At 42.0% G+C, this 21,974-nt stretch overlaps 1 protein-coding gene across 4 annotated transcripts in view; it reads left to right on the forward strand.

Moving 5' to 3' along the window:
- The first annotated feature begins 3,591 nt into the window (after positions 1–3,591).
- Positions 3,592–21,974, forward strand: part of ADGRB3 (adhesion G protein-coupled receptor B3) — a 632,976-nt gene continuing 614,593 nt past the window's right edge. The window contains exons 1-4 of one of the 4 annotated variants that reach the window (XM_075923697.1): positions 3,592–5,611; positions 5,780–5,871; positions 7,017–7,184; positions 8,266–9,034. In XM_075923697.1, coding sequence (XP_075779812.1) covers positions 8,281–9,034 — 754 coding nt within the window. In that variant the 5' untranslated portion in view covers positions 3,592–5,611; positions 5,780–5,871; positions 7,017–7,184; positions 8,266–8,280. The remainder of the gene's footprint in view (positions 5,612–5,779; positions 5,872–7,016; positions 7,185–8,265; positions 9,035–21,974) is intronic. The other 3 variants (XM_075923698.1, XM_014575580.3, XM_014575582.3) reach the window with 3 other exon arrangements.

Here is a 21,974-nt window from a genome sequence, read left to right on the forward strand (position 1 = left end):
AATCATACCAGTCTAGACGTAGCCTTTGAGCATACCCATTATGTTGAAATATAATGGGCTCGCTATTCTGACATCCCTGTAACCTCATTCCATGAGGAGTAAGAGACGTTTTGGAATAGTGCTGTGTAGACAGTGCCAAATTTCAAAATAAGCTATTTTGAAATTAACTTGAAATAAGCTACACAATTTTCATAGCTCAAATTAACAGTAATTTTCAAAATTAATTTTCAAGAAAACGAATTGAAAAAACATCAGGGAAAACACCCTAAACAATGGGCATCCATCGCTGATGAAAGCTACTTTCTTGAGTACCTTCCAGACAGCTTGTGCTCTATAGTCTTCCATTTGTATACAGCAGAGACAGAACAGGTTGTAACAAGTTCCAATGTGCATCAACCTTGACTTGGATAGATTACCTCTGGATCTAATTTTTACCTCTATGCTTAAACTGGCAATGAGAGTGCCAATATCAATTACAGATATAGTGAGTTCACTAAGGGGGCTTTTGTATACTAACAACTGGACTTAAATTACCCAACTCACATCACCATTATCATTAAAGACTTTTTAAGTGTTACAGTTAGAAAAAAGTACTTTATCTATTCATACATAAAGCTTCATCTGATGGATGAAGTATATTCTTCTCTCTCACCATTACAGGAACCATATTTTAAAAAATTGTCCCTGCCTCTCCCCTTTCCTCTGGGTTCCCCTTCTCCCCCTCTGCTCCCCTCCCCCGTTTGAATGTGGCATGACTTAGTTCAAAGGGTTCTGTCAAATACAGAAAGCTGTGTCTTAAATACAATGTTAATTAAATGGTGTCCATTGTCTGGCTACCAAGAAAGTACAGGGGACACTTCATACTGATTTAATCAAGACACAACTTAATTATTAGATGTCTGGGGCTATCCATTAGACAAAAGTGTATGGCAGAGGCAACTCCATGTTCAATCAGACCTCCCGGGTGGGGGTGGGAGGAAGGCTTCTGCAAGTCCCCCCTCATTTCCACTCGGGTACCCATGAATGACTGCTTACCATCTACCTCTCCCCTCCTAGAAGGGTTAAAATGTGCTATAAAAAAGAGAGTTGTGCCCCTGCCATACCAAATATAGGAGCTCCAAACCCTTCCCCCACTTCTGTTCTTTTAACCAACCTTTCCCTTATAAATTCTTTATGAAGCCATTTATTGAGTCACTGAATGCCTTTCCTATGGAGAGTCTACACTGAACATCTTCCTCCCACTTACAAAATTAATTGCAACATATAGCCTAACCACTTTTCCTACTCACCAAAATAAGACCTCCCTGTTGTGGGAAGGATGAAACAAACCCTTCATTCCGTTTAGGCCAATATGGTGGTGAGGGGAAAATTCCTTCCCAGCCCTAAAAAGGAAGAACTAGTTCAATGTCCATAGAAAGTCCTAACCAAAACTTGGTTTACACCACCTCAAAAGTAGTTGGGTGCTGGTTTGCCTGCTTCCTGGAGAATGAGCTTCTAACACCTTTAAAGCCCCTCCATACTTTACATGCCCAGAGGATGAGTTAGCATTGCCATACTCATCCCCAACACTTTTTGCAGCAGCTTTTGACCTCCTCCCTTCCCCCACCCATGAACCAATGTTACCCTTCCTCTGTCAAACTGAAACAACCTCCCCCTGCTTTCAGTGCAGTGCAGTTGTCCTACTAGAGTATGACTGTGCCACATAACACCTCATTAATGATGTTTATAAACTAAATTGTCTGCAATATAGATAAAATCATGTGTCTCTGAGAAAATTGATAGAAAATCTGTTTTGTTTTTTTAAGTGAGATTGCAGCTAGCATCTCATTCCTCAAATATACAATGAAAATATCCAGATTAGATAATATGTAGATACTCATTCTACAAATGCACAACAGTGACTTGTATTCACTTCTGTTGCTGTACTCTAACACTCAAAATCACACTTTTCCAGGTGCAATCTTAAAAGCTTTAATAATAGATCAGCCCGTGGTGGCTTAATGAGTCTTTATTTTTGGCTGACAGAGAAAAGTTTGCAATAACAAACATATCCTAATTTCTATTGTGTTAAACCTTGAGGTTTCAGTTATCCAATTTCTCTTTTAATTAATCTGAGATATAGTAGGAAGGTCTTTGCAATTCTAAGCAATTCTTTCAGATAGCACATACACGTGATTACTTGATATCTATGCATTAACAAAGAGCACAATATGATTCTTTAGAATATGTTCTAGTAATTAATAACTGGATCATTCAAAACCTGACCATATTGAACCTCCCAAAAGAGAATGCATAATATTATGCACTGGCATCCAGGCCTTCTGTTCTTTAAATTAACCTCCGCATTACTTCTATAACATTCTTCCTTCCCTTGGAGTTGTACACAGGAAACACAGGAAGAGCTTCCCTCATAGTTTCCTCTCCAGCTCAACCATATCTTCACTTGACCTTAATCTTCATCAGTTGTTTGTTATTGATTATTCACTCAGAGGTTTCAAAGCTGACTTGTTTGTGGAAATTAATTACAGGCCTGTAATAAATAGGGGGTTTCTAGAGACTAATGGCTTATCCACTACATATTTATAAATAGTGTTATATACACCTCCACTCCATTCATAATCAAGGGAACTGCAAATTGCAAAGGCCACAGGAATCAGTGTAGAAAATGAACTCGTTCATTAGTGGTGGCTTGCTTTTTTGACCTATCATGTCCCACCTCTAATGTAAATGAGGAAAAAATGAATTAAAGATGACTTCCTTTTACATGCACCTCTGTGATTGTTACATTTGGGTCATCATGACAGAGAACAAAGCCATTCCGGAAGAATTTCAAAACATTATGATGGTCACTGTCCACGGAAAAATATGGAGTGCAAGGAGTATGACTTTTTCTAACCCAGCAATATTCTTATTTCCCTTTTACTAGGTTTGATAGTAGTAGATTCTTCAAAACTTTGTTAGAGGTTGGCCAAAATAAGTTGGAGGCCCCTCTCCTTGTGTTTAATTTGTGGATAAATAACCCTAATACCTGGCAATTACTTGGTAGCAGGACTGGGTGCTTCCAACATGCATTTTTGGTTGCTAAAAACTAATCTTACAAAAATGGAAAAATCTATCCCCACCAAATATTGAGGCATAGCTCACTGATAGGGCTGACCCTGTAGGTAATGAATGGCTAGCACTCTGCAGAAAGACACTGCCCAAAATTTTCAAAGCAATTTGGGTTGACTTTTTAGAGAGCTATGATAAATGGAGACCCTGAGAATAGACATGTCCCTTCCTCTTTCCTCCTTTTGTCTTACCATCTTTCTTTTCTTCGTGTGTTATGATGAATCTGCTAATTTGGTATATTTCTTGCATTTGGAAAAAGCAATACAAATATACATAAAAAGGAGTAGATTGTGCTAACCTTTCACTTTTTTTTTACAAGAATGAGCATGAGGTAGTCATATACTACCTCTGTATTATTTGAATCCAAGCCTTTTGAGAGTGGAGAAGAAAAACCTGTTTGCTTTAAGAACTGATTGGCTTGGATGGTGTCCAGAATTTTAAACTTCTGTTCATGTTCCTTCCATGGGCGGGGGAGGGGGCGGAGAGTACATCTAAAACCAGGCGTTTTCCAAATGCGCTTTCAAACTGAGTGGGAATGTAACATGTAAAAGGACCTCACTGTTTCGAGAGACGCTTTATTTCCCTTTGCAGGATGTGTGGTGTGTTTTAGCTACAGAACAAGTAGTCAAGCAAAGGGCTGGTGTTAAAACGGATTTAAATGTAACCTCCTTTTATCATACCATATATCCGATGTCGAATACAGGGCAGAAATCACCCACGCACTAGCCAAAAGATAACCAGCGCACTCACAGGCAATGGGAGAGAAACAAGAGGAGAGGGAAACTGCTATTCAACTCTACTTAGCTACACCAAAAAAACCAAACAGGTGTTACTTTGGGTGATCACAGCCCTCCCCCGCCATTGTACTCCTGGGGCACTTGACTCCCCAACTCCAGCACGAGCCAAGGGGAAGCGAAGTATGGAGCTGCGAGGACATTTGGCTGCGCGCCCCACACTGAAGCAGACGGACGGAGACATCCCCCCGGCAGCCGGGCTTCGCCAATGAACCGCAGCCCCGGGCACAACCCGGTTGCGCTAGGATGGAACTGAACCGCGCAGCCGACTGCTAGTCACTCGCCCTGCCGAGCCATGTAATGGCTCCAGCCTCGGAGACTCAGCCACGCTGCAGCCCGGCGCCCTGGCCCTAGCGGGGAACAAATAAGGTGCTAATTGCAGCCTCGCTGCGAAAATTGCTGTTGTTCCAAGGCGAGGCGAGCGGCGGCTCGAAAGCGAGGAGCCGCGTTTCCCTCGCAGGGCTGTACGTGTCCCTGCCACTGCAGCGCGCGGCACAGGGGCAGCTGGGGGCAGGGGGCTTTCACAGGCAGAACAAGGGCAAGGCGACGAGGGGCTGGCTGTGCTCCGCCAGCTCGGGAGTTTCTCGGACACCCAGCCGCAGCGGTGGGAACTGAGGCTGCTGGAAAAACCTCCCGGCCGCGAGAAAATAGCGTCTTCCGGACGTGCTGGGCGTTGAGTAGCCGTGACGTGCCGAGTGCACCGGGCGCCGAGAGGGGAGTCTCTGGCTCACACACCACGGAGGGAGGAGCGCGGAGCGCAGGGCTGCGCACGGGCTGGAGCGGGAGAGCGGGGCGCGCACAGGCGCCAGAGGCTGGAGCGGGAGAGCAGGGCAGCGCGCGCGCACGCACATCACCTCCCCCTCCTCCCGCCCCGCCCGGATAGGAGAGCGGGGCGCGCGCAGCACCCACGCGCGCGGCGGAGAGGTCGCGGGGCGCGCACAGCGCACACCCCACCGGAGAGGCTCGGAGGGGGAGCCGAGCGCACAGGCGCACACGGGAGCGCGCGCACACACACACACACACACACACACACGCTGACTGTCTCGCTCCCTTTCTAACACACACACACACACACGCACACAGCTTTACTATCTCTCTCTCCCGCTGTTCTCCCTCCTCGCCCGGCATCCACGCCGCTTGCCGACATCACCAGCCACGGATTTTTCCCCCCTGCCGCTGCCCGTCCATCAGTACCTGAGGGGGGAGGAGGAGCAGGGAGAAAGGAGGAATAAGTATATTCATAATAACAACAACCACCCCAACCCAGCTCCACATCTGCGCTAGGGCAGCCGTAGCCTGTAGGTCTCCTCTCAGCTCATCGCTCGCCTGCTGTCTCCGCGGCTCGGTTTCTTGGGCTAGACTTTGTTTCAAGTTAAAAAAAAAATCGTCGCTCTTCAGCCAGGTCCATTCCCCCTTCCCGCTACAGTCCCCCTCTCGCTGGTTTAGGGCTTTTTCTTTCTCTTCCTATGGTTGGATTTGGTGGATCCGGAGCCACAGCGTTGGGCGTGCTGGGGTTTCCTCTCTGCCTGTTTTTTTGTTTGTTTGTTTGTTCTTCTCTCCTTTAAATCTTGGCTTTGAACCTGAGCCTGGGAAAATGGGAAACGGTGCTTCCGACAGAAGGGGAATCTCTCCATCACTGGTGTTGGGACGTGTGCCTGTGGTGCTAGTGTTTTAGAGAAATAGCCTGACAGCTTTCGGAGTGGAAGGTAAGGGTGTCCAGGGGCTTTTTCCAGTCCCCATTCCCAGGGATTATGACTGTAGAGCGTTTAGCTCGGGATTCCGGGGAGGAGGCGGCGGCGGCGGAGGAGGAGGAGGACAGGCTGTTGCTGAACGATAAAGAGAGCCTACACATACCGAATTATCTCTGCATTTAGTGCTACCCTGCAGTTTAAAAGTTAGAGAAGTCTGGTTTGCGACAGGTCTGCTTCCCTGAGAGTAATTTCCAGCGAGACCAAGAAAACCTGAGGTTTGTGCATGGCTGGGGTAATTTGATGGGGAGGGGGGAATCTTAGGTTAATAGGAAGTTAAAATAAGGGAAGTCAGTGGGTCTTCTGTTGGGGAAAAATAAGTGGAGTGATGGCGCCGTCTATGTTCGACCCAACTACAGTGTCACCTAGAAAATCAGTTGGGGAATATCCAAACTAAATGCCTGTTTGCTTTTCAGCAGAAGAGATTTCTTCTAAAATGGGCAACCTTAAACCTTGGTGGCCGTTTTTTAACACTCCCCTCTTCCCCCCCACCCCCATCCCCCGAAAAGAAAGATCTCTTTAATCTGAGTGTCTGATCCTTTCCCTGAGCAGCTTCACTTTTGTATTTAGCACTATTGTGAACGAGATGAAACCCTGCCTATTCATGCACAAAGCGATAATTTAAAGAAGCGAATTGTTTCAATAGGTTTGCATGAACAAAAGCAACTAAAATGATGGCTGTTAGAATTGGTTTCCTCATGGAAAACAGCCTAGCACTGCGGACGTCTTTATTTTTCTAGTGCAAGTATTGCACAGGGGGAAAAGTCAAGGTCTTTTATTTTTAAATAATTAAGGAATAACTCTCTTTGCTCTCCAGACTATAAAATGAATCCTTTTTCATGCATAGAATTCTTAATTTAGACACTTATTGTCACATTGGTTTTCAGCGCCTACACCATCCTGAATAACACTGCGCAGGGCTGCATTGACTGCAAAGTGCTACAGCAAATTTTGTAGAGAAGAAATTATTTCCAGGACTACCTATAAATTTCTATTTTTTAAAAGTCTAAACGCCCTCCGTCTTATTTCGAGAAGGAGAAATTTATTCCTCCTTTCGGAAAAGGGAAAATCCAATGGTTTGGATAAATCATCCGGCGGCAGCTCTGGTTTTGTTTTAAACCGCAGCTGTAAAGAGGGTTAGAGTTGGTGCTGCTTTGTCCATTTCAAGATTTAGAGTTTGAATTATAATCTGGGAAATACAAAAATCTCTTCCAGGGAATTAAATCCGCCGATTTGTTCTGTGTTATGCAATAGGGGGCGAAAGATGCCTTGCCATTAAGTTGGGGAGATGAAAGCTAGGCAAAGACACACGTCAAAACTTAAGTAACTGTGTATGTGTCTGTATGTCTGTCTCTGTTTACAGAGCAACATTGGAAGAGGCTACAATCTAAAGAGTTTTTAAATTAACTTGGCATCACTTTTGTCTGCTCACTTGTAAACAGAAAGCGAAAAACCACCCATTGATAAGACATAAGCAACTTCTCAAAGGTTAAAGCTGAAAAATTCAAGTTTTATTTTTTGGATAACAGAGGTAAATATAACCAAAGGTTCGTTTATTATCCTAGGCCACTGTTAGAGAACAGAAGATGTAAAGGCTATATCCGCCGAGGGGGCCAATAAAAGAGCTTTAGTTGGAGACACTAACAGAGAAAATGTAATCTGTCAAGAGCACATCTGCAAAATACAGTAGATAAACCATACTATACAAAACATTCTTAATACAAGGACAATTTAGAGACAGTTACACAGGTCCTATTATAGCAGTGATCTCTATACAGCTCCCTTGGCTAAAAATACTAATATACTTATCCATATTATCTACCCCAAGAGGTTCAATCATATTGAAATGATTGTCTTTAAAATTATGGGTCTCAATGGCAGAGTCAGGCAACCACAATATCCATCTATCTAATCATCTATATTTCTTTCCCAGATAACAGTTTCAAGATTTGATTAATACATATCAGTCTCAGTGTTTTCTCTCCAGATTTTCTTTTTACAGAGACCTTTTAGTACCAGGTGGCCACTGCAGAGGCACGTAGACATATGGGAGATAATGTTCCATCTGTACCAAATAATAATTTGTGCATTTTTAAATTATGGGTGTAATTCATCACAATTACTTCTCAGGCATAATAGAAAAAATAATATGTAACAACAGCTGTTACCAGCTTTTCTGATCTGTTTATTGAATTTTTTACACACAGACACACACACACACACACACACACACACACTTTTTAAAAATAATTAAATAAATAGTCCTTCAGGTCCACCATATGAAAGTTTCTGACTTTTATTTCAATTTAATAGTTCCAGATAACTCAGAATACATGGTAGACAAGCGAGGGCATTTCAATTAATAATCAAATAAATGATATTTTTAAAAATTGAATTTAGGGAACTTGACTGTTGTGATGGCCACGTGATGGCGCTGTTCCCACGGCATCAAACAATCTCGTTGTGTTATAAAATAAAAATTACTTGCCCTTCTTTTTGAAAAGGGTTCTAACTAGAATCTTGAAAACAGCTGGCTGGAATATTGGAAGGAGTTTGATTTTCAATGCGTGAAGAATTCTACTTGCATTTTTATTTCATTTCATTTTCTACAGGCCAAATGACATAGGATGAAGGCTGTTCGTAATTTGCTGATTTATATATTTTCCACCTATCTACTGGTTATGTTTGGATTTAATGCTGCCCAAGACTTCTGGTGTTCCACGTTGGTGAAGGGGGTCATTTATGGATCGTATTCTCTAAGTGAAATGTTTCCTAAAAACTTTACAAACTGCACTTGGACGCTGGAAAATCCAGATCCGACCAAATATAGTATTTACCTGAAATTTTCCAAAAAGGACTTCAGCTGCTCCGACTTTTCCCTTTTGGCTTATCAGTTTGATCATTTTTCCCATGAAAAAATAAAGGATCTTTTAAAAAATAATCATTCTATAATGCAGCTCTGCAATTCCAAGAATGCTTTTGTATTTCTGCAGTATGATAAGAATTTTATTCAGATACGCCGGGTTTATCCCATCGATTTCCCAGGATTACACAAAAAGGAAGAAGATCAAAAATCCTTCTTTGAGTTTTTGGTGTTGAATAAGGTGAGCCCGAGCCAGTTTGGTTGCCATGTATTATGCACTTGGTTAGAGAACTGTCTGAAATCCGAGAACGGGAGAACCGAATCCTGTGGGATCATGTATACAAAATGCACCTGCCCTCAGCATTTGGGAGAATGGGGAATAGATGACCAGTCCCTGGTGTTGCTCAGCAATGTGGTGCTGCCCCTTAATGAGCAGACGGAGGGATGTCTGACCCAGGAGCTTCAAACTACCCAAGTCTGCAACCTTAGCAAAGAAGCTAAACGGCCGCCAAAAGAAGGTAGGTGTTTCTAATGGGGGGGTCAAAGGTCTATTGCCGTTTCAAAGCAATGTGTAAGATCCTGTTCTCGCTTCTCGTTGATAGCTAACTGTATCTGATGTGCACGCCACACCAGCTGTGGGGGGGTCTGTTGATCTCTAACCCCCATGAAAGGGCTAGGGGAGTTGCAGACCACATCCTCCAAGCCATTTCCATAAGAAGGTTGTCATTTTAAAATTAATATAATCTTCAGCATACAGTTCTGATTCCTACTAAGAGATACTCTGTGCTTCACTGGGGACTTAAGCTGTCGCTGTTCTCAGCCCTCGCTTATAATAATGCAGACACGCTGGGGAGCCAGGTCTCTCTTTTTTGTTGCAACCAGCCAACAATTAAACCTTACTTCCTTTGATGCTGCTACTCCTTGACTTTGCGAGGAAAAGATTTCCAAAGGCATGTGGGCAACCCGACTAAAGTGCCGAGAATTACAAACGACCAGGACTCTAAAAGAGGTCTGACATCATAACTAGCGAATAGGAGGAAATCCTGTCTCAATGTGCGGCCCCGGGAGACCTATTGCGCCCTGCAATGTCACCCACGTGCTCCCTTGGTCAGTGGAGAGGCACGTGGGCGGTCCCCACTTCCGAGAAGATGGTCTTATATGTGTGCTAATAACACGGGGCCTCTAACTTAATAACCTGAGTTTGGAAAAAGCAGGAGCGTATGGAAGGTTCCCTGAGTCTGTGGATATGGCCATCAGATAAGCCACCAATTCCATATAATAAATAGGGTCGAGATTTCAATTTCGTCGTACTTCGTACCTGATGCTTTTGTCCCATCAGTTCTTGGGAAGGGCAGGCTGATTTATTATAGAGCGTGCCACTGCCAGGGGGCAAACCACGATTTGGGAGCTGCAGGGAAAGGAAGACGTCAGGTCAAAATAGTTATCAAATGATAAATGCAAAACATTGAGATCTCCAGAAACAAAGGAGAAAAGCCGCCGTCTGTTTGGGAATTGGAGTTCGGGAGCAGCTACTTGAGAGGGGCTGAATTTGCCCCCTGCACAGGCATGAGTCACCGAGCCAGGCTATTGCATTTTAATGCAGGAAATGTTTCCTCTCTCCCTGGTTTCTGTATGGCCACAAAGCTCCCTGTCTGGGAGCCAAGCTCCCAGCCCCTCTAATAGAAGTTGCCTTTGTGGAGGAATGTAACATTGACACGTTGTTAGGAGAGGATTTTCTTTAAGGGCAGCCAAGCCTGAGTGGTGTGGGAGAAGAAAAGCTGAACTTGCTTCAAGTTCTGCACTGCCAAAGGCACTTTGAAGGGATAGGGGTGAGGGGCGGAGCGAGGTTCTCCTGTGGTTGTCCTACGGGTCAGTATTTCTCCAAACGGGTAACAGCTGGGAGAAGAAAACAAAGTGATTTTAAATTACCGGAATGCTTGTCTCTTGTAAAAGTCCCAGAGAAGCCCTTGCAACTGTAGGGATGGTATTTAGCATCATTTAAAGCTAATTAGTGTCCCTTAGAATCAGAAACTTCCCCAACAATGTGATGTTGGAAGCTGACTATTAAAGACAATTAAGCCACAGAAAGAGTCTCGGCTTCTCTCTGCGCGGGGGCTGGGGAGCCTATTAACGTTTCCAGGCGTTAATTGTTGGGAGCATTGAGGGCTTTAACCCACTCCTGCGAGCGGCTGAACAAGCCCCCTGCGTACAGTTTGCCCACTGAGCTTCTCCAAAGGCAGCAGCTGGCAGGCAAAGTTGCTGCCTGCGCAATGGGAGTGATTTATTGAGAATTTGCTTGTCATGATGCTGAGGGACGCACGAAAATTGTGCTAGGATTTACAGGGGCTGTAACTGGGCTTCCAGCGTGTTTTCTAAACGAATAATAACTGTATAATCCACTTCAAAAGATGGGTTTGCGCGCGCTCTCTCTCTCTCTCTCTCTTTCTCTCCCTCTCCGTAAGAAAATAAAAGATACTGCAATAAAAATGCTGGGCTAAAGAGGGGGGGGGGGCTATAAATAGTAGAGCTGGTGTTAAGGTTGCCCACCTTTTAGTGGATCTAAACAAGTCAAATTTAAATGTCAGTGGGAAAAGACCATTTCAGGCTAATCAAATGGCAAACATGGCTCCAAGGCTGTGGCTTCCTACCTGTGAAAGGCAGGTTTTTGAGACAGGAGCAATAAGCTAACTGAAGGGGTCAGCAAGAAGAGCATTTGTGCTATCATTTCTCAGCTGCTGCATTTTGCACATAATTACATTTTAATTGCGAACCAGATGACACTTCCTGTGTCTTACAATCTTTTGAGAGCTGCATATCATGTGATAGAGAGGTAAGAAATGTAGGTGTAGAGATGTCAAAATCATATTTGCAAAATATGTCAATTGGTGTTAGAAATATTTCGAAAACTCTGAGGAATGCATGTGTAACCTACTCAACAAAGATGTTTGACAAAGGGTGTAAGGTGGGCTGAAGAGGAAAAAGCTAGGGACAACCAAGTTTTATTACTGCATCTTGGAATATGAATATCTATAACAAGTCCCAAAATGTCTTTCAATTTCAATCCTGTTTTATTTTAATCCTTACCCTGTTTGTGTCATAGCTGCATCATATTAGTAGGATAAGCATTATTATTAAAGGGTGAAAATCCCTAAATGATTTGTAGAAAGAGAATTATTGTTCATGCCGCTGTCTGTGGCAGCTTGTTTACTTTATGTTGGTGGGATATTTCACAGAATAATAAAATTTATTATAATTGAATTACTTTCATACAATTTGATTTGATTCTCTGTTCTCTTAAAGTTGTAAAGTATTTTACCAACTACAAAATTAAAGCTTTGAATTAACTTTTAACTGCAGTAAACGGCTTATTTTACATTCAGTTTACAGATTTGTTTATCAGATTTTCCCAAGGATAAATTATCTACACTAGAGGTATTATGGCTCTATTTTATCCACATAGAAACTGTACATAGCAGTTGTAATGATGATTTATCACTGAGTTAAGTTTGTCACTTAGATATATTAGTATCTAAAATAGTGATAGGTGCTGTGTGACAGGCGTTGTGTGATATTAACGTAAGATTCAAAATGTAATTTTTTTTTGCTTGAAGATTATGATTTTTGTCACTTTATATCCGAAAACATCTATACATATGATGTGAAATATGTTTCTGCAGGTGTACTGATTTAGGTTAGACCAACATAGTTAAAATATTTATGTTCAACAACCCAGACAAAGGGAAACACTACTGGCAACTAGCAGTAAGACAATACTCAGAATAGTTTAGTAAGTGTGACTTGGAACAAGTGGGAGTTGAGGGTGATCAGCAGTTCTTGGGATGAGGTCAGACCCTTGCAGGATTGGGCTTCAAGGCCTTAGTCCTCAAAGGAATTTAAACACCTCATTTCCATTGGAATCATTTCAGTGGTAGTGAGGATACTAAATACCTTTTGAGGATCTTGTCTCGTAGCACTATTATAAACTTCTGAAGTATGCTAAAATTTGTCAATGGTGACTTTTGAAGACAGATTTTACAGAGGTCTGATAGCCTCTTGCAGTGTAATAAGTATTCTCATGTTCCTTAGAATCACCTTCCTGTGCTTGACTATATGAGGTGATAAGCTTCCTCCAAGATATGTCCTTTAGAACATGAGAACTGCCACACTTGCTAATACCAATGGACTATCCAGCCCGTATTGTGTCTTCCAGCAATGCCCTGTGCCAAGTGCCTCAGAGGGAATGAACAGAACAGTTCATCGCTGAGTGATCCATCCCATCATCTCTGCTCATTATGGCAAATAGCCTGTGAGGGACCTGTCCTCAATATAGAAGCATATTGTATTCTCCATTTAGAAGCACATAGAAAAGAATGCAACTTTACAATCTTTTAAATCTCCATTTACAATCTTTTCCCTTTCTACTGTGGAAGTTTTTCGCTTCTTTGAAAGTGCTAAAAGAGATTAAAGTCAGAATTTTACCCTCTTACAGCTTGGTGTATTTTACCTGACAACCACAAAATGGTTAGTTGTATGTCCAAAAGTGGGAAGGGTGAGCGGGAAATGTTCAACAATAGGAGGAACTAGCTCAAACAAAGAAGCAAACAATATACTTCTGGCAATACTTAGTGTTACCAATAATTCTACAACACATAGATCTTCTCTGGTGTCACTGATCATAGTAACATGAACATTTGTTAAGATGAAAGTGTATTTGAATGTGTATACTGTTCAATCAGGCTTTTCTTCAGTACCACTTTTGAGTAAGGATCCCGTGGATGGGAGAAAGGACCTTTCAGCCTGGCCGGACCACAGAAAGCATCACCCTCTAAGGGGATGCTTAACTGTTACATCCCTACTTTTGAGAAGTAACACTACTATGATTTAGACTGGACAAAGAACTAGCAAATATATTGTATATAACAATCCTGACCAGAAGGGAACTGAGCTAAAGGACTAAAAGGATCATACCTCTTGATCTCGTATGATATACATCCAAGTTTTCTCATGCAATTTTTAGTCAACAAACATAGGGCCTAATTCCAAAATTGTTTCATGCATAAATTCACCAGGAATAACTTGCATGAATAACACTGACAGGCTCAGGACTATACTCATAATGTTTTCATGTAGTAATCATAACCTTATTTTGTGTTTTATAATACTTATGAGACAGTAACTAAAGTTTACAATCTTATTCCACATTCTTATTTTATTACAAATAATTCCCTTCAGTACTCCACTACCATCGAACAGCTATAGGCATTTATTGCTCTTCTCCAAAATAACTGTAGTTAAGGGGGGGGGGGGGGGGGAGAGAGGGGACTGATGAGAAATTCAGATTAATTGGGTCTCAGCAACTGGCAATCCAGGGTTGCCCTTTGGCCTGATTTTGCATTACAGGCCCATACACAGTGAACTGATTTCAATGGGATTTCTGAGTACACAGGAAATGTAGAGTTGGCCTCTTTGTCACAAATTCCAGCAGTGTATGCACTGGCATCTGAATACGTCAGTGACAGGCTCTTTTTTAATTTCAGACATGAAGACGCCAACTGTACTGTACTTGCCCTTAAATTCCCACATTTGTTACATATTATTCAATGGTAAAAAGTAAGCATGCAAATTACTTGTAAGGTTTATATAATGTATTTACACATTTATATACCCTTTCATCTATGACAGCATTTTGTGCTCATATTTTAGAAATAAATGATATATAGCACTGGCCAGACCTGCCTCAAGGACCATACAAGATTGCTATCAATTGCTATCAATTATGATGTGTTATATCATAATAAGGCTTTATCAGAGAATTGAAATATAAAGTTATAGTATACAAACTGTGTGTAGAAGAGAAAATATGCCCATGCAGGAGAAAAAAGGCAGAATAGAGCATAATGTATTTATATTTTGATATGAAATATTTGATGTGCAACTAGTATTCCACTCTACATTGACATTTAGAAAGAACTAAGATAACTAATTTTGTCTTCTAAAGCAATGAATCAACAAAGAACTACTTAGAAAACTTTTATAGGAAGAAAATGTTTGTGTGCATATGGATACAGTAGTTCTTTTATCCATGACCTGAATATGAAAGTGGAAATGGGAAGATAAGCGTGGATGGAACACTACAGTTTTCAGCTTTACATATCTGGATACTAAAATAATTAAATAAACATTTGTGTCTAATGTGATACAAGATAATCTTTAAAAAAGAACAACAAAACACTGATCTGGCATGTTGCTGTTTGTAAGTAGCTTAATCTCACCAAGAATATAAAATACAAAGAAAGATGGGGATTGTTTTATATGCGATGATGATTCTTGATAAAATAAGCATAAAATGTTGTTTTTTTCAAAAATTAATGACATGCATTGTTTTGCTCACTTGGTCTGGTCCAAAGCACACAAGTCAATTAAAAAGTGCCTGTTGACTTCAATAGGCTTTAGATCAGGCCTATTATGAGTTATATCATTAGGAGGTGATAACACACTAAACTCCTTATGATTTCAATTGATGCTTAGGTCATGCTGCATCCATGGTCATATCCAGCATAAAAGCCTTGAAAGTTTGATTTCAGATATTCTTTGACACAAATGATAGCTCTATGAAAGTAACACTTTAGTGATCAGAATCTGTGGGTATGTCTACACTATCCTCCTAGTTCGAACTAGGAGGGTAATGTAGGCATACTGCACTTGCAAATGAAGCCCGGGATTTGAATTTCCCGGGCTTCATTTGCATAAGCGGGAAGCCGCCATTTTTAAAACCCCGCTGGTTCGAACCCCGTGCAGCGCGGCTACACGGGGCACGAACTAGGTAGTTCGAACTAGGCTTCCTAGTTCGAACTACCGTTACTCCTCGTGAAATGCACTGCAATTTTATGAGTAATTAATTAATTACTAGTTGTATCTGAATCTGAATACCAAGTTCATGGTGGCAGAGATTCAATTTTGTGTCTTGTTTGGCAATGCTCATGTGAACAAGATCGGCAGGATATAGTATCTTTAGGTTCATTCCTCCTGTTAAACTTAATGGAATTTCAATGAAAGCAGAATCAGGTGTATATTACTGTACAATACTTGAATCTTTTAGTCTTTTGATAAGTTAATTAAAGTGGATTTGGTGTGCCCAGTAAACACAGTACAAGGCAATTTGGTCTACTACACCTGTACAGCTTCTTAAAATTGGCATCTGTGATTTGCCTCAGCAGCTACACCCATCAGTTTTTTGCTTGAATCAAAACAAAATTATGTATTGATTTATACATCAGTAGTACAACTCTGACTGGGACACATAAGAGACATCCTTAACCTCAAAGGATAACAGTCTCAACAGAAAAGATAGACAAAATGGTAGAAAAGGAAGCAACCCCGAAGAGGTCAGGCATCTTGGCCAAGTTACACAGTGGAGCAGAGGCAGAGGCATGAATAAAACTCAAGTCTTTTAGCTCCTAATCTAGCAACCTCCTCAGTAGACAATACTGCCTCTACTACCGTACATTTTTGTATTTCAGACTAGTCATGGAGTCTTAGGGTATGTCTACACTACAGCGCTAATTCGAACTAAGCTAATTCGAATTAGTGCAGCTAGACTTAAAAACTAGTTCGAATTAGCGTTTTGCTAATTCGAACTAGCATGTCCACACAGAGTAGACCCTGAACAGAGGTTAAGGATGGCCGGAAGCAGTGCTGGCAGGGCATCAGATGAGGACTTAGAGCGTGGAGCTGCTGTCTCAGGCTAGCCGAGGGCTGTGCTTAAAGGGACCCGACCCCCACCCCGGACAGACAGTTCTCAGGGTTCCCCGCTTGCAAAGCAGTCCTGGCTTGGAGTGCCCTGAGTGCCCACACACAGAACATCACAGCACTCAGCCATCACCCCGGCTGCACTTACCACAGGCTGCCATCCGGTGGGACGGGACAATTGGGGGACTGCAGGAGAGCTTCCACCCCGAGAAGCCCACAGAGCCAGCCCAGTCCTCCCCATCGGGGGCGCGTACCCCATTCCTCCCTCACCTCCTTCCACTTACCCTTCGCTAGCCCCCCTTCCTGATGTACAAAAAAAAGAAAACGTGTGTTCAAAAATAGAATCTTTCTTTATTGAACAAAACTGGGGGAGACTGGGAAAAAGAGGTGGGAGAGGGGAAGAGAGAAGCTGGGAGAGGGGAGGGCAACTAAAATGATGAGGGGTTTGGAACAGGTCCCATATGAAGAGAGGCTAAAGAGACTGGGACTTTTCAGCTTAGAGAAGAGGAGACTGAGGGGGGATATGAGAGAGGTCTATAAAAGCAAGAGTGGAGTGGAGAGGGTGCATAAAGAATAGTTCTCCATTAGTTCCCATAATAGAAGGACTAGAGGACACCAAAGGAAAGGAATGGGTAGCAGGTTCAAACTAGTAACAGAAAGTTCTTCTTCACAAAGCAAAGAGTCAACCTGAGGAACTCCTTGCTGCAGGAGGCTGTGAAGGCTAGAACTAGAACAGAGTTTAAAGAGAAGTTAGATCAAGTCATGGAGGTTGGGTCCATGGAGTGGTATTAGCCAGGGGGTAGAAATGGTGTCCCTGCCCAAAGTTTGTGGAAGGCTGGAGATGGATAGCAAGAGACAAATTGCTTGGTCACTGTTTTTGGTCCATCCCCTCCAGGGTATCTAGGGTTCGCCGCTGTCGGCAGACAGGCTACTGGACTAGATGGACCTTTGGTCTGACCCAGTACGGCCATTCTAAGCTCAGGGCTCAGGGTCGGGGGTCTCAGTGGACCCCCTTGATTCTCTTGCACACCTGCTCCTGGGTGGCCAGGCTGGCAGCTCTCCTGCTCTGGACGGCCACTTTCCTGTGCCTAGTGCAGAGTTCATGGACGAGGTCCACGATGTCTGCACTAGACCAGGCGGGTGCCCGCCTCTTGCGGTCCTGGCCAGGCTCCCGAGAGCCGCCAGCCTGGTCCCGGGAAGTGGCGGAGGGCTGGGGGGTGGCTGGCTCATGGCGTGCCAGGTGCAGGGTCTGCTGGCTGGGTGCTGGCAGGCTTGCACCAGGCACGGGCACCGTAGCCAGCACGTTCCCCTTTAAGGGCTCCGGGGCCGGGAGGGGGGGCAATAGAATTTCCCTGGTGGTGCCCAGAGTGGCCACCAGGGAAAGCTGGGAAGGGCTAGCCTCCCACTAGTTCGAATTAAGGGGCTACACAGCCCTTAATTCGAACTAGTAAGTTCGAACTAGGCTTAGTCCTCGTGCAATGAGGTTTACCTAGTTTGAACTAAGTGCTCCGCTAGTTCGAATTAAGTTCGAACTAGCGGAGCGCTAGTGTAGCGCCTATGAAAGTTAATTTGAATTAACATCTGTTAGTTCGAATTAACTTTGTAGTGTAGACATACCCTTACTTAATTCTCTCGCTAGTTATTTTAAAATGTTTTATTATTCCATCTTGAAGTCTATCAGTATTGCAGTTTTGTTTAATTTATAATTTGTAAAAATACATACGCTTGTCTATTTAACATTTCAGTATGCACAAAGCAATTTATTCTGAGAAGCTCTTTCTTCTTGGGGAATTAATTTGATGAAGTTTATTCAATCACGTTATGGGCTTTATCAAAGAATTCAAACTCAAAGTTTTCGTGGCTCTGAAATTTCACACTTAAGTTTAGCTGTTCATCTATAAATATGCAGTAATTGTAATAAAACAAAGGTCACTGTAGCATTCCTCTGAGATTCATTTACATTCTCTGTTAACAAGAAATATAAAACACTCTTTAGGACAGACAAAGTTGTATATGAGATATTGTACAAGTTTACAAAGTATGCATAATTGAGTTATGATATTTCAGTCTCTGAACCCTTTTTGTTTTTAGTTAAGTCTCATGGGAGAAGACAATAGGATTTTCAGGCTCGTATTCAGTTTTGTTAAACTATTTGAGGCGCTATAAATAAACTTCATGTGAAAATAATACAATTTTCTGATTGAGTAAATATTAGAATTAATGGAAACCACTTACACAATAAACAGTATATAAGATGGGTATTGGTTCTAAATTTTGAGATCAATATTATAGTTTTTACTCAAGACAAATTCTCACTACTGTCAGGAAGAATCTTTTCTGAATAAGGACATAATAATAATTATTATTTATTATTTATGTTTATTACAGTAGTGTCTAGGGACCAGACAGGAATCAAGTCCCTTTTTCTAGGAACTGCTCAAGTACAGAATTCTAAATCGTCCAAGTCCCAAAGCGCTTACAATTGGAACAGATCAGGTAGACAGGGCAGGGGGCATAATACACAGGCAGAAAGAATAATGTGATGGCATCAAATGTCATATTAGCTTAATGCTTTCAGCCATAAGCATTTCTTTCTCAGCCCACATAAGCTCCACTGTCCCTCTGCAGGTTAGCATTAGGCACAGTCCAATCCCACAAGCCTTCTGAGCATCTCACTGGTGTATCTAGTCCAGGGGAGGGCAATAAACTAATCCTGGCAAACCACATCCAACCCATGGGCTGCTTGTTGCCCACCTTTGGTCTAGCCTCTGATCCACTGGACACTCAGGGTATGTCTACACAGCAGTGTTATCTCAAAATAACTGATACTATTCTAAAATAACATAGTCTGTGCCTACATTACAAGCAGTTATTTTGACGTCATGTCAAAATAATGGTGAGCGGAAGGACATCTTACTCCAGCTCCTGGAACCCTCATTTTATGAGGAGTAAGGGAAGTTGGAGGAAGAGTGCTCTTCCTTGGACTTCCTGCTGTGTAGATAGTGTCAAAAATGAAATAAGTTATTTTAACTTAAGCTACACAATTGATGTAGCTGAAGTAGCATAGCTTAGTTAGGCTTTAGCCCTGCTGTGTAGACATGGCCTTAGTATATTCCCCAATCCTCTATTCCCAAAAGAATGGTATACCACAGTTTACCTGTTATACCTTAGAATGTCTAGACTGCAGGGTTTGTGTTTTTTTGGAAAAATGATTGTTTTTCCAAAAAATCCCTTCACTTACGTCCACATTGCTATTGTGTTCTTTCAGAATAAAATTGAAAGAACACAGGGGTTTTTCTGACATTGGTAAATCTCATTCCAATGAAGAGCTCTTTCAGAAAAAAGAGGTGTGTGGATGTGGTAGAGGGAGTTTTTTTCAAAAGAAGAGAGAAGAGGAAAAAGCACAGGTGCCCTGGTGGCCACTCCATCCATAGTAATCACAGTTTAAATGTGAGATAGCATCCATTCAGTGTGGACACTATCTTTTGAAAAAGCAGATCTGTTTCAATGCACTTTCTCTTTTGAAAGAAGATTTTTTTGGAATATCTCCTCTGAAAAAGCTTCTTTCAAAAGAAATTTGCAGTCTAGACATACCCTTAGATTTGTTAATAGTAGAAGCATGAGGAAATTTATTGAACAAAGAGATTCAAGTAGCATTAATAGAAACAAATGGTTACATATTAAATAAAATCATCATACACTTTCTAGAGCCTAAACAAAATTAACACACTATTGTCATGTCACATAAAGCAAAAGAGCTCCCTGCAAATCCTTCTAACATATTACAGCGACTCTGGGCTGTGATCTTCTGTTCATAAGTAAACCTGCACGGTCCTCTTGCTTCCTCAATGGAAAAATCCAGAGTTTTTCTCATAGGTATAGTCCAAAAAGCCACTGTCTGCACTTGAAAACAGTATAACCACTGCTGCTTCTGTTTGCTGGTTCAGAGCCCCTTAGAGAATTTGCAGTCGCTTGAACACCATTTTGTTCAGACTATACACACATATCCATTGTGAGCTCTACAGTGTTCAGTTTACATATTGACAGACAGCTAAATATCTGTTACCTGAAAGAAACCTGCTTTCCAGGGCTGGTCTTACCTGCTTTCCAGGGCTGGTCATAGCCTCAGGTGCCAGACTATTGTGTGTGTGAGGGGGGGTGCCACTAGGACCCAGAGAATTGAGACCTTTCAAAGTTTTGGCCCAAGCAAGGGGGCATGGGGATATCATTTGAGCTCCCCACCTCAGGTGCCAAATTGTTGTGGGCCGGCCCTGCTGCTTTCCCACCTTTTTGGTATTCAGTCTCAATTCACAAATTTTAAGAATATAATTTTCAGTATATATGTTATAACTCTGTAAATATCATTCATACATTAATTTAGCAGTGATTATAAGAGCTAGCATGATACAGGTTTTAAGGGGAGACCTTACATGGCACACTTAAAAAAACCAACATGTAGATATCCAGCTGGATCCCTGTAGCTCACTTCCTCCATGCAACCCTGTGTCTTCTGTCAGTTGGCACCAAGAGGTTCACAAGGAGACATTGATGGTAATTTGTCGGTGTGGGGATAAATCAAGAGGAGAGAACCGAGGTGGGTATAGAGTGAAGCTCAAGTGAAGAGACTGTGAGAGAAAAAGAAGGATGACATTGGAACAAACAGCCAAATAGTCCTGTACAGAGAATGTCTTGTCAAAATGTAGAAAATTCTCTTAATTTCCATAAACCTTTAGAACATAAGAACAGCCATACTGGGCCAAACCAAAGGTCCATTTAGCCCAGAATCCTGCTTTCCAATACTAAGTGCCCTCGGAGCTAATGAGCAGAACAGGTAATCCTCAAGTGATCCCACCCCATTTCTAACCTCTGGCATCTTTTGCAGCTACTCCTCCAGATGGAAACTCTGGCTGGTTCATTTCTATAATTTTCCCCCAAAGCTTTATGACAAAGAAGTAGCTTGCTTTCCCAGAGAAGGTGGGAAATCTCTTCACAATTCTGGATCCAGGAGGTGCTGGGCCCCACTTCACTCTTTCTTCACTGGTGCAGCAATTCATACTTTGGCTACCTCTACCAGTAAGAGTTTTATAAAGCAGACACAATACATACTGCACAATCTCTTTGCCAGGAGTGCATGATTTCACACCATGGACAAGTTTAATAGGAACTGCGATTTCACAAGAACTTTTTCCCAGACTTCCTTTTTAGATCTTATCATATACATTTAGCAAAACAAACCTACTGCAGCCCTGAAATAGCCATTTTGTAACTGATTAATACCTGGCGTATCTGCCTGTCTTTCAGCAGGTAGGTACTTTTTTTAGCCTCTCTTATGTTTCCCCCTACTTACGCCTTTCTTGATCTTGAGAAGGCAGGCCATAATATAAATACAGCCATTCATACTGGTGGGTTTTCTTTAATGTTTACATTAATGCACAATTCAGAACATTGCAAGGTAAATTGCATAAATGAGACCATAGCTATTTCTTTAACAGACTTCCAAATGTGTACAGTGAAAGTTTACACGTGGGTCATTTTAAGTTAATTACACTTGAGAGTTTAGTTAGTAGAGAGCTTTAAACTTATTGTACAGATCTTTGATATGGCAGAAAAACAAACTATAGGATATAAACTTTGAGGATTATTTGAATTTTTCATGGTGATTGATGGAGAAAAAAATGAATACATTCAGGGAGGCTAATGAGAGTTTTA

This window comes from Pelodiscus sinensis, chromosome 3 (assembly GCF_049634645.1).
Source record: "Pelodiscus sinensis isolate JC-2024 chromosome 3, ASM4963464v1, whole genome shotgun sequence".
NCBI lineage: Eukaryota > Metazoa > Chordata > Testudines > Trionychidae > Pelodiscus > Pelodiscus sinensis.